Below are 12469 nucleotides of genomic sequence, written 5' to 3'. Positions count from 1 at the left end.
ACCTACCCACTCTGTCCTAGGGCTTCTGAAGGCTCTGTCCGTGCAGGGCTCTCCTGTTCCCTCGGCCTCCTTGGCTGTGCTCATGATCAGCACCAGCAGCCTCCCCCCCCCCCCCCGGGAACAAGGGGCACCAGAATGACCGAAGGGACAAGTGGCGCCCGCAGGACTGCGCCAGACACGGGGTTTGCTGTCAAGGGTCAGATCCGAATGCCAGCTCAACGTGTTTCCGGGAGACACCGAGACAGTACCCATTGTCCGGACTTCATACAGGTAAAAGGAGTATCATTACAGGGTTCTTTTTCTTTTTTTTTCCTGATAAAAATACCTGAAATTTATTTCCCACCCAACTAGTGATCCCAAAACATGATTTAAAAACAAAACAAAGCAAAACACGTACATCACATTTCCTAACAACGTTTTGCATTTAGGTATCTCAAAACGGAAATGTTATATAGAGAGTTCTAAAAATACAGTTCTCTATCCTCCAAACCCTGGTTATACATGAGGCTAGAAACCACTTTCCTAAAACAGTCCTTCAAACATTAAATACAGAGATCAACCTGTAAACCACAGTACACAAGTGAGCCATCTTCTCGAAACCTGGTATTTTCAAGGAATGTTGGCAAAGAAGCAGCGTTGATGATAAGGACATAAATCAGAATGCATACATGTCATGTCTGTTTGCTAGTAAACTGAGAGAAGACGAGAGACTGATGACTGGCAGATTTTCTTTTCTTCAGATTCACCCGGAAAAGCCTGGCTTCTGTGGGTCACTGACTGCCACGGTCAGCACCTGCATTCATTACACCATCGGGAAGGAGCCGACCCCTTTACAGATGTCCTGAGATGAGATTTAATGCTGAAAGGAAAATAAATAACCCAGCAAGAACAAAAACTTTTAAATCCAATAATTTCAATTGGGGGATATCGGTTCACTAAAATTAATATTTCTAAAATGCTTTAATAAAAAATTAAAGAAAAGTGCATTAATAGCAGAGACTTAGAACTCTTACAGTTACAATTACTCTGAAGACACGACCTCAGCCGGGTGTACACACTGACATTCAGGGGGCTTTGGGGTCTGTAAGTCCAGTATTACAAGAAAAGTCAAGTAAGGCTTTTTTCTTCTTAAAAAAATATACAATACACAAATCAGTTTGGAAAAAAAGTAATAATATTTAACAGTTCTCTGACTTAAATATTTTCACATAACAAAAGTTTTTAATGTCACTGTCAATATTACTTATATACAGATGACAAAATGAATCAAAAGATGCCCTTTTAAAACAATAGTGAGATGCCTCTCTCCAGGACTCTTAGTGAACGAGTCCACATAATATTTATAATAAAACTGCTCTCTTCGGAAACCAAGAAGGCAATGAGAGAAAATAAAGGCATTTTTTTTTTTTCAGAAAAAAAATAGAGCCCAGCTTTCTGTTACAATGAAAAAGATATCCATTTATTAACAGAGTGAACACGACACCGGTCTGCAGTGCACCAGGAATGCCTCAGATGCTCTGTGATGAGGACTAGTGCTTCTATTTACAAAATATACTTCTCAGCCACACGGAGGCCCAGATATCTGTCTATGTACACAGGTATTCACATATAGAACATATAAATAGTCTCGGGGAACTGGTATGAAGTGGGAACCTACTGTCTTTGGAATGCTGAGGCGCAGGCACTGCTCAGCCGGTGCAGGGGGTTTGGTTTGGGATGTGTCTCATGTGGCACTGCTGATGTCACTGAAAGGGCTCCCTGAAATGAAAACACACCTCCATATGCACGAGGAGAAGTCACAGGGTTTTTGTGGGTCCTTAGCCTTAAAATACAGATAGATTTACTGAGGTGAAGAGGGACAGCTTCCTGTCCCTTAGGAGACAACTCTGTCACTTCCTGCTCACAGGGTATGGCTTGTGCTTCTGCGGTGATCTAAAACCATGTGACTGGACAGATTCATGCAGCAAGCGTGTGGACATCCATGTGAGCAGCTGGTCCTCGCCTGCGGGTCAGATTTTCTTCATGGCCCTGCTGTTGCCAGACCTCGTGGTCTTCTAACTAGGGATTAGGTATCTGTGATGGAGAGAGAATTGGTCCAGCCACCTCTCAAGGCATCAGTTACATTAACATAAGCGTGGGCTAAAAAGGACTGCCTGTTACTAATTAGCAAAACGCAGGGTAAAAAGTAGAAAAACACCCACATGTGATGGCACCACGTCTGAACTTCATGCACCACCATACACGTGTTTTTCCATATTTCTTTTGCTAACACAAATCTCACTGCAATGATATCCAGATCCAGGTCATCTGCTAAGGACAGACATGGGCCAAGAGAAGGTAAAAGTGGCCATGGTAGTGCCCAGGTTCTGTGATTTGTAGACAAACGAGAACAGTGCATTTGTACATTTCCCAGTTTTTTCCTGTTAGTCTCGAATGACAATGATTCTTCAAATAACTTTAGCTAAAAAACTATTGTGGTAGATTTTTAACACTTGAAGTTTTAAAACAGAAACTCTGAGCGAACTAATCTTCACAAACATAGCTTCATGGATGCTCTAGCCTTCTTCCACGGTGTCAGAACACATTGGTTAGTGTCTGCCACTCGCCCGCCGCCTCCTGCACCACCTCCTCTAAGTGGAGGGTCCTTAGCTCTTCTCCATCCTGTTCCTGGACCACAGCAGCTGCCTGCAAGGTTCCTGCAGAAGCAAAAGGAAAAGTTAGCCTCAGCTCTCAGAAACAGGCCAGCACATACATGTAAACAAGCATGTGGGAACCAGAGAAAAGCAATCTCTAGTTTGCTTTGCTTCCCATCTCAGGGAAATGAAATAATCTGGACCTGGGAATTCTGGGGGCTGCTCACACTGCTCACACTGACAGTCACGCTGCTCACACTGACACAGTCACGCTGCTCACACTGACACAGTCACGCTGCTCACACTGACAGTCACACTGCTCACACTGACAGTCACACGGCTCACACTGACAGTCACGCTGCTCACACTGCTCACACTGACAGTCACGCTGCTCACACTGACACAGTCACGCTGCTCACGCGGCTCACACTGACAGTCACGCGGCTCACACTGACAGTCACACTGCTCACACTGCTCACACTGACACAGTCACACTGCTCACACTGACAGTCACGCGGCTCACACTGACACAGTCACGCGGCTCACACTGCTCACACTGACAGTCACGCGGCTCACACTGACAGTCACGCGGCTCACACTGCTCGCACTGCTCTCCCTTCAGAAAGCACTGTCTGAAGCGGGGCGTGGTGGTAAAAGACTGAAGTCGCAGGGCTCAGGAGGCAAAGGAGGAGAGTGTGAGGGCAGCCTGGGTTACATGGTTAAACTCAGGCTCAGGAGAAAGAAGAGAGGTGTCGAGAAGGAGGGGGATAAGAAAGAAGAGGGAAGAGGAAGGGAGGGGGAGGGGGAGCAGACGGGACACAGGTGTAAACACCTGGCCGTCAGCAAGTGCGCCTTCTTACCCACAAAGCTGTGCGCTCGCTTCATGTGCAGCTTCATGTTGCTTTTCTGTGTGAAGCCCATGACACAGTAGTCACACCTGTAGGGCCGCTCGCCAGTGTGTTTCTTCATGTGCACCTGCAGCGCGCTCTTCTGGTTGAAGGCCTTCTCACACAGAGTGCAGCGGAACGGCCTCTCCCCTGTGTGCACAAGGGACCCGCAGTCAGTGTCATCCCCAGCACTGCCCACGCTAGCACAGCGCACTGTCACTCATCACACAGGCAACACGCTCAGTGCTGACAAAGCAGAGTGCTGACTGGCTGGACGCTGGCAGATACTCCACGCTGAGACAAAATGAAACCACGGAACACGCATGGCTTAAACAATATGTCCTAGTATATTTTATGTGGTGCAAGCAGAAGACATCTGAACATTAGAATATCAACTCTATTAAAGTGCACTTTTATACAGTCTTTAAAATGCTATTGAATGGCCTTCAGGAGAAGGTAGAACCAGAGGGAGCTGCCCCGGTGAACACCCACCCGCCAGAGCTCGGTGTCTCCCTTGGCAAGCCATGGTGGTCCTGCCTCCTGGGAGCAATCCCCCAACCACTGAACCATTTTGGGAGCCTTTGCCTGCAAGCTCTTCCCATCTGCTCTGCCGGGCAGCCTGCTGCTGTTCTGACTGAGCTGAGCTGGTCTCTTAGGGACCAAGCGTACCTAGTGAGGCTTTATCTTAGGTTCCTAGGGTGAAACCTGCCCATCCTCCTCACTGAGTGCACTCAATCTGAGCTGTTACCCAGCTGCCTCCAGGAGAGAAGACAGCCAGGCCTGGATAAGCACATAGCTCTTAAAGCAGTTTTCTGGCTGGGAGATATCCACATCCACGGAAGCTAGATTCATCCAACATCTTAGAAAAGTCAACAATGGCCTTTCTACAGAATGCCCAAGCCAAGGGCTGAGAGCTGAGTCTTCCCTGAAGGGCTAAACTCAGGGCAGCAGCGCAGCGAAGATTAGCCACACCAGTGACCTTGACACTTGGTGCTGCGCCCGCTTCAAACAAAAGGTGGGAACACTCTTTACACCCGTGGGTGGGCTAAGATCTCAGCATATGCACCAGGAAGTAAGGTGCAGTCAGGGACGTTCCTGCCCTCGGGGTAAGAACAGCCGCGGGGGACGGGGCACGGACAGTCCTGCACACACTGGCCTGGCTGGAGGGACTGGAGCAGCAGGACAGGAGCTGTGGAAGCAGGGAGCACACAGGGACCGACCATCTCACTGGCTCCTCTGCTCAAGGACACCCTGCTCAGGACATGTGCGTGGAGGGTTCAAGCCCGTCTCAGTCAAGCCAGTATGTCTACCCCACAATGACAACGTGATATAATTATGCACCACCAATGCATTAGAGGGCATGAGGCAACCACCATCAAAGTTCAGTGTTTTCCTGGCAAAAGACATGTTGAAAAAAAGTGTTCCAAGTTCAGTCCCCACCACCCACAGCTAGAGAAGGCACGCCTCATTACAGAGGAAAAACATGGAAAAACACAGAAACAAGACAATTTTTACTGGGGGGTGGGGGTGCAAGCCTTTAATTCCAGCACTTGGGAGGCAGAAACAGGAGATCTCTGGCTTCTGAGTTCCAGGCCACCCAGGACTATTACACAGAGAAACCCTGTCTTGAAAAAAAATAATCAAATGGCAGCATTTTATCGATTACTTGTATGTATCTATCTACGCATTTGTATGTGACAGGGTGCCCAGGCTTGCGTCAGTGGGCGGGGCGGGGTGTCATTACTCGGGAGATGTCTATTTTGTTTGTCTGTTTTTCTGTTTGTCCTGCTGGCCTGGAGCTTGCTATGTAGGTATCTGAGGATGTCCTCAGGCATCTGCTTATCTCTGCCTGTCCAGTGCTGGGTTAAAGGCATGGACCACCACGTCCAGCTTCTCTGTTGCTTCTTGAGACAGGCTCTTACTGTCTGGAACTTGACAGGAGGCTAGGCTGGCTGGCGGTGAGCCCCAGTAACCTCCTCAGCAGCAGTCTGCATGGGGGCTGGAGGGGGCGGAGTCAGCAGAGAGCAGAGCAGCAGCCTGTCTGGGGCTGGAGGGCGCCCTCCACGTCCCCAGCCAAAGGGAAGGAAGCAACTCCTATTCCCCAATGAGAACTGCCAACCCTCAAGGGAAAACGTGGGAAGTGGATCAAAATTAGGGCAAAGGGATCTCGAGGGCCTTGCTTGTAAATTATGCATCACGCACACGCGCGCGCACACACACGCACGCACACACATACACGCACACGCGCGCAAACACACACGTCTGTATGCCCCCCCCCCCCCCCGTCAGTCACCAATGACTGTTCCCGAAAACAACGGCACATCACACCCCAGTACCTGTGTGAATGCGGCTGTGCCGCTCCAGCTGGCTCGGTTTGGCAAAGGCCTTTTCGCAGGTATCACACTTGAATACCCTGGGCTTCTGAGAGCTGAGCGAGGGACCAGCCTGGTGGGTCAGCATGTGCTCCTGGCAGAACATAGAAACCAGCGCATGTTAGGCCTGATGGAACTTGAGAGCTCTGTCTGGGATTTCAGACCTGGAGCTGATCACAGCGGCATAAGGAGCAGCCATGGCCTTGATAGCTCCATGTGCGCACAAGTGGCTGCAAGGACAGCTCAGGGAGACTATGACTTTCACAGTGTACTCCAGTGAAGAGCCTCTCTGTTCCCACGTTTCATAAGTTCACCTGGAAGCCAGGGCCCACAGCCAGCTCACAAGGGCTTGGCCTAAAAGTCCAGGGAGATGGACACTGTCTCAGCAACTCTCACTGAACGTTCGTAGCTCTGGGTAGGTTCTACCCAGATAGCAACACTGTAGAACGCATTGCACAGCTCCCGGCAGCATCAGATAACTGAACTTTGGATGGGGATGGCTCAACCTCTCTGTGTGATCTGGCTTTCTCAGAAGTATGTGAGCCACCGTGCTGTTACCCCGCCCCCCAGGCTGATAGAGGGCCTACGCCCTAAACATTCTCACTGCCTGCCCGTGCATCGCAGATTGACGAAGACCACCACCCCACCCAGACAGCCTACGAGGGAGGTCACGGGGCAAACAGAACGCGAGAAAGCTGCTCTCAGCAGAGATGCTCAGGTCAGGGTGGAGCGGAAGACTGCAGGGTGACTGTGCGGTGACTCAGTGCCTGGAACTGACGCCTCCCTGCTTCAGTCGAGAAGCACTTTACTACGGGCGAACGCCTTGGTGAGAGCAGGGGAAAGGACGAGGAGTTTCCAGTAGGGAGAGATCCGAGAAGGTACGAGTACACAAATGCGTAACGTATTCACACACACTCAACAGGCCTACCACACACATCTACATCACTGACTGCTTCTAGAACAGTCAGAGAGATGTGTGGCTCGGTTTCCCTTCCGTTAGCAGTGCTGTGAGCCCCGGCGTACCTTGAGGTGTGTGGCGCGCTTGAAGGCCTTCCTGCAGACCCCACACCCGTGGATGCGTTCCTTGCCGTGCACCTCCTTGCTGTGGTGCATGAGCACGGCGGCTGACGAGAAGGCGCGCTCGCAGTCCAGGCACTGGTGGAAAGGGCCCTCCTTCTCAGGCTGGCTGCTAGGGGTCAGCTGGGCAGAGACGTCAGTCACCTGGACAGAGTCACGAGTCCTAGGTTACTGAGACAGCGTGGTCTGCGGCTGCCAGATAGGAAAAATAATTGCCGTGCTGCCGCCTAACGTGCACACAGATGGCACCTTATTCCAGGGAAAACCTTAGAAATGCTCTAAGGCCAGAAAACACAGCTGCCTTGGAACGAGTGGAAACTTAAGCTAAGGAGGGAGTAAGGGACCCACACACCAAGATCAGCCCAGTGCCCACACATTAGCTGTGAGCTGTGCCACAGCTCAACAACACCGGACAGATAAGGCATTCATGAAAGGTTCTGCCAAGTAAAATATTACACATTGTTTTAAAAAATGCAGTGGTTTAGACCAGCAAAATGCTTCAGCTGGTAAAAATGCTGGTCTCCAAGCCTGAAGACCCTGGACCCACATGGTGGAAGAGGAGAGCCAACTTCTCTAAGTCGTCCTCTGGTTCCCACCCCATTTACTACTGCCCCTCCCCCCCCACAGACATACACAAGGCATGTGCACATAAAATACAAAAGTAATGACCTCCACACACTGCACTAAAGCTTTAACAGCTATCAGTGATGTTCCATTGGGTTTGTTTGAACTACGTTATTTTACCTAAACTGTGCATTGAGACTAATGAGTAGGTTTTCAATTCAATTTCATGGGATGACAACAGAACTTTCAAGAACAGCAAATAAAGCAGAAGGCTAACTGTGCATCCCACAGAAACAGGAGACCTCCACTTCAGAGATAAATCTAATGAAGCAATTACAAAGAAAATGTATGTGACTTGCCAACATTTTTATTCCTAGTTTGTCGACTACTTTTTCAAAATACCAGAATATTCAGAATTACATACAAAAAATTAAGAGAACAAAACAGAAATGAGCAGAAGACACTACAAAGATGGTGTTTGGAAATATTCATGTCAGAGAGAGAGAGAGAGGTAGAGAGAGAGAGAGAGAGAGAGAGAGAGAGAGAGAGAGAGAGAGAGACTTTTCTATGTTCAGACTATCATTACTACAAGTACGGGTCCTAAAACACACACATTAAGAAAAAGACCAATCAAACAAGAGAGAAAGGTCTTACCTATACACACACAGGTAATGTGTACATGAAAAGTAAAGAAAGAAACAAAAGAACCAACAAGTGCTTCAAGAAAATACACAAAAAGAACTAATAAATACAAGGGAAAAGCCATAAGACTGGGCAGGAGCAGACAGCAAACACCAATTTGCAGGCTTATCACATCACTATTGGCAGTTCTAAGCCACAGCCACTACTGACCGAGGTCTGCAAGCTATCATCTGCCAGGGCCATGAGACCCACAGAGCTCAGCACTCTGCTCTGGGTTAACAGGGCACTCTTCATTCATGAAGGGCTGCCCTGCACGGCCCTTGCACTGTCCCTTCTGACGCTGAGCGTGAGAGATGCGGGTGCCATACCTGGTAAGTGATGTCTTCACCAGCAGCAGATGAGGACTGTGGAGTGTGGCTCACTAATATGACTTGTGGTGAGCCTGCTCCACCTTGGCCTGAGAGAGAGGGATCCGTGAGCAATGCTGGGAATTGCTGGCCCTGGTAAGAGATTATCATTTTAGAAGTTGTCACACGATCAAACAAACAGCCTTTTAAAAGAACTTAAGAGGTTGTCAATATGGCTCGGTGGGTAATGGCCTAAGTTTTATCCTCCAGTTCTACATGGTAGAAGGAGATGATTCTCACAAGTTGTCCTTTGATCTCCACATGAGTGCCAAATACACTCATGCACACACACACACACACACACAATAAATAAATAAAAATGTAATTTAAGGCCTTTTATGGCACAATCACTTTGGAAAGCAAAATTCACCATATGGCCCACAGTGAAAGAGATGAAACTAAGGTCTATTTGCCACTGGTAGACTGTCTCAACAGAAGGTCTTCTTCACAGCAGCCTGACTCTCACCAACTTTAGGGGCACTCACGCAGAGAAGTACTATTGTGAACTGGTCACATAAAGGGATGTGTTTCAGCAATAAAAAGGATGGAGTAGAGACATGCTCTATAATATGAACCCCGGACACCCATCTGGGTAAAAAGGGCCATTCACAGAGAGCCACATGCTGTATGACGACATTTACATGAAACACGCAGGACAGACAAACGGACAGACAAACGTGCAGAGAAAGAGTAACGGTTGCAGAGTCTGTCGGTGACAGCACGTTACTGCTAATTGTTAACCGCATCTACAGTCACCTAGCAAACCTCTGGATGTGCCGATGAGGAAATTTCTAGACTGTAGCAATACATCCCACTAGGCTGGACAGAAATAAGAGGAAGATGAGCGCCAGCCTTCATCTCTCCACTTCCTGTTGAGGAGGCATGTGATCAGCTGGGAAACTGCCCAGGGGCTGGGCTGATGGGTGGCCACTGTGGTGGCTTGAATGGCAAAGCCCCACAGGCAGGCTCAGATATTTGAATCAGGTTTGCTCCCCAGCTGTGAACCGTTTAGGAGGGATTGGGGTGTGGCCTTGTTGGGGGTGCGCTTTGAGGGCTCAGAAGCCTAGGCCAAGCCCAGTCGTCCCCGCTCTCTCTGCCGGCTGCCTGTGGGCTAACATGAAAGCCCTTTGCTACTGCTCTAGCACCATGGCTGCCTGCCTGCTGACAACACCAGATCACGACAGACTGACCCTCTGAAACTGTAAGCAAGCCCTCCACAAAATGCTTTTTTTTTAAAAAAAAAAAAAAAAATATTTATTTATTATGTATATGGTGTTCTATCTACTGGACACCTGCACACCAGCAGAGGGCACTAGATCTCATTATAGATGGTTGTGAGCCACCATGTGGTTGCTGGGAACTGAACTCAAGACCTGAAAGAGCAGCCAGAGCTCTTAACCTCTGAGCCGTCTCCCCAGCCCTGATTGCTTTCTCCTATGAGTTGTCTTGGTTATGGTGTCTCTTCACAGCAATAAAAAAAGTTAATAAGACAGCAACTGATTATCAGGTACACATAAGTCAATCTAAGTTGCTACTCTATGTTATATAAGAAATCTTAGCAGTTCATAATCTCTCCTATATATTACTTTAATGAGAAAACAAAACTATGTATTTAGTAAAGAGTAAGTTCATGATGCCTTTCCAAAGGGTTCTTTAGGTTCTCTCTGAAGGACACTCACCTGAGAGGTGATATTCAGTGTAACCGTGTCCAGACCTCCAGACAGCATGCCCTGAGTATCAGCCAGGGTCAGTGTGACACTGGCATCACCACCCACACCCGATGAAGACATGACCAGGTTCTGGGTTGAAATGGCTGATGGGGACATCGGTGTTGTTGAAGGAAGGCTCCCACTTGCAGGATTAAGTTCTAAAAAAGAAGCAAAATAAATAATCAGTAGACAGCAGAGGAAGCGCTCAGCTGCGGCCTGGGAAAAGCAGTCTGAAGCCACTGGCATCACCACTCTGTCCCACAAGGAAGCACAGGTCATCTTTGACACAGTCGGACGAGAGGGCTTCTTTGGTTTCTAAGCAGGCGCGAGCGAGAGAACATACCCTGCTTCCCCACGTAGTCCTGGAGGTGTGTCCGGCGCTACCATCGACAGAGTTCACGCTAAGAACCATGCAATTGAGTTACAAAAGGGAGGAAAAAAGTAATGTTTTAAGTCAACCCACAATTTTGTGTTGGTCTGCATTCAGGGTTGTCTAGTGCTACACACAGCTGTGCAAGTTAGATATGCCTGAGGGAGAAAAACCAGAAGAGGGAAGATAGGCCCCTAGCCCTAGTCATAGGAAGAAAACTCAGCAAGGATTTCTAGGACCACAGACCACTGATGAAAAGAACCAGGTGAGACCCCGAAGCCACTAGTTACAAACCTCAGTGGACAAATCTGACTGCTATTTTCTCACACAGCATCCTACTTGTTCTGAAACACAGGCTGCCAAAGGAAGCCTGACACAATTCTTTTAGTATCAACACATTCAGTATGACATCTTCATTTCCTTTTGATACAACAAAAGCTTCAAATGTTTTACTGAGCAGCCAGTGCCAAGAGAAGGGAAGATATCCAGAGCAGGATAAGCAAAAGCAGACAAGGCTTCCTTCTGGAAACACACACCTATGTCCTCCTGGAACACAAGACTATCTGTGTCCTGCAATTGAACACACATGCGCGGCCAGGTCTACATGCTCTGTTCTCACAACCCTGAGCCCTTAACCTACAAACATATGCTCATCATCCTGGGCCAGGCTGGTGGCAGGCAGGCGCGCAGAGAACCCTAAAGCAATGCTGAAGCTGAGTTCATAAAACTGTCCTTGTAAGGTGTATATAAAAAGAAAACAGGCTCCTGCCAATACCTCTGTGACCTGTGTGACACCAATCCAGAGCCTCTGCTAAGTCAGAGGCCAACAGGAAAGCCAGGCTACTTACTTGTAAATGGAGTTCTCCAAATACAAGACCTCCGCGGGCCCACACTGGTGGAGCTCCCATACTGTACTGCACAGACCTGGAACCTTCCAAAGCAGTGTAACCATTAGCAGCCAGGATCGCGTGCACAGAGCAGCCACCGGGGCGCCCTGCTAGTGCAGCAGCAGCAGGGAGTACGGGTCTGTGGAGGGCGTCTAGCGCACCAGCCCGACAGCTTCGGGCACCACCAGCAGTGGCCATGGCCCTTGCCATGCTCTAGCTCACAGCTGCTTCACAGTGAACAGAAACAAGACAAGAGAGGCCTGGCTGACACAGTGAGGAGCAGTGTCACAGAGTAGCTGTCTGCAGGTGCACGGTACCTGGACAGGGCCTGTTTCTCAGAGTCCCGGGTCAAGTCACCCTTAAAATAAGCAGACCACGGCTGACACTATGTACTACCCTGGTGTCCCGCAGCTCGGCCTCACCCTGCCTGCTGAGGTAAAAGAAGCCAAGGCGTCCCCCACCCACTAGTGAAATGCGCCTCTCTCCCTAGTGGTGATCACCCCTCAGAAAGTTCCAACACAGGACAAGAAATCTAAAGAGAAAAATCAAAGTCCACTTGTTAAGGGAACAGCTTCTGGTAATGCCACTGTCACACACAATACCACTGCCAATCAAGTCACTCTTCCCAGAGACAGACAGCTGCCAAGACCTACTCTTAGCACAACTGAAAAGGACACAGAGCTACAGCAGAAAAGCAGAGAATTTGTTTTTCTTAAACAGTTGGGGATAAGCTATAAGCAGCTCTTGGCTGTTATCTGTTAAAAACCTCAAGAAAACACAAACCAAGTCGAATACTTAGAAAGGATTAGACATTTTTTTTTTTTTTTCTGGAACCACTGTTCCCCCAGGACACAAGTCAATAAAGTCTTATTTTATTTGGTGACCATGACAAGAAAGTAAGCTTTAAGAAGCACCGAATAA

At 48.6% G+C, this 12469-nt stretch overlaps 1 protein-coding gene across 1 annotated transcript in view; it reads right to left on the bottom strand.

The window, feature by feature from the left end:
• Positions 1-398: 398 nt before the first annotated feature.
• Positions 399-12469, bottom strand: part of Znf236 (zinc finger protein 236) — a 67086-nt gene continuing 55015 nt past the window's right edge. Inside the window, exons 26-31 of the mRNA XM_051202229.1 lie at positions 10262-10449; positions 8544-8675; positions 6916-7113; positions 5857-5986; positions 3494-3670; positions 399-2696 (exon numbers count right to left, since the gene is read on the bottom strand). Of these exons, the coding sequence (XP_051058186.1) occupies positions 2575-2696; positions 3494-3670; positions 5857-5986; positions 6916-7113; positions 8544-8675; positions 10262-10449 (947 nt within the window). The 3' untranslated portion in view covers positions 399-2574. The remainder of the gene's footprint in view (positions 2697-3493; positions 3671-5856; positions 5987-6915; positions 7114-8543; positions 8676-10261; positions 10450-12469) is intronic.

Source organism: Phodopus roborovskii, unplaced genomic scaffold (assembly GCF_943737965.1).
Source record: "Phodopus roborovskii unplaced genomic scaffold, PHOROB, whole genome shotgun sequence".
Classification (NCBI taxonomy): domain Eukaryota; kingdom Metazoa; phylum Chordata; class Mammalia; order Rodentia; family Cricetidae; genus Phodopus; species Phodopus roborovskii.
Note: the sequence above shows the minus strand (reverse complement) of the source record. Positions and strands in the feature narration are given on the sequence as shown.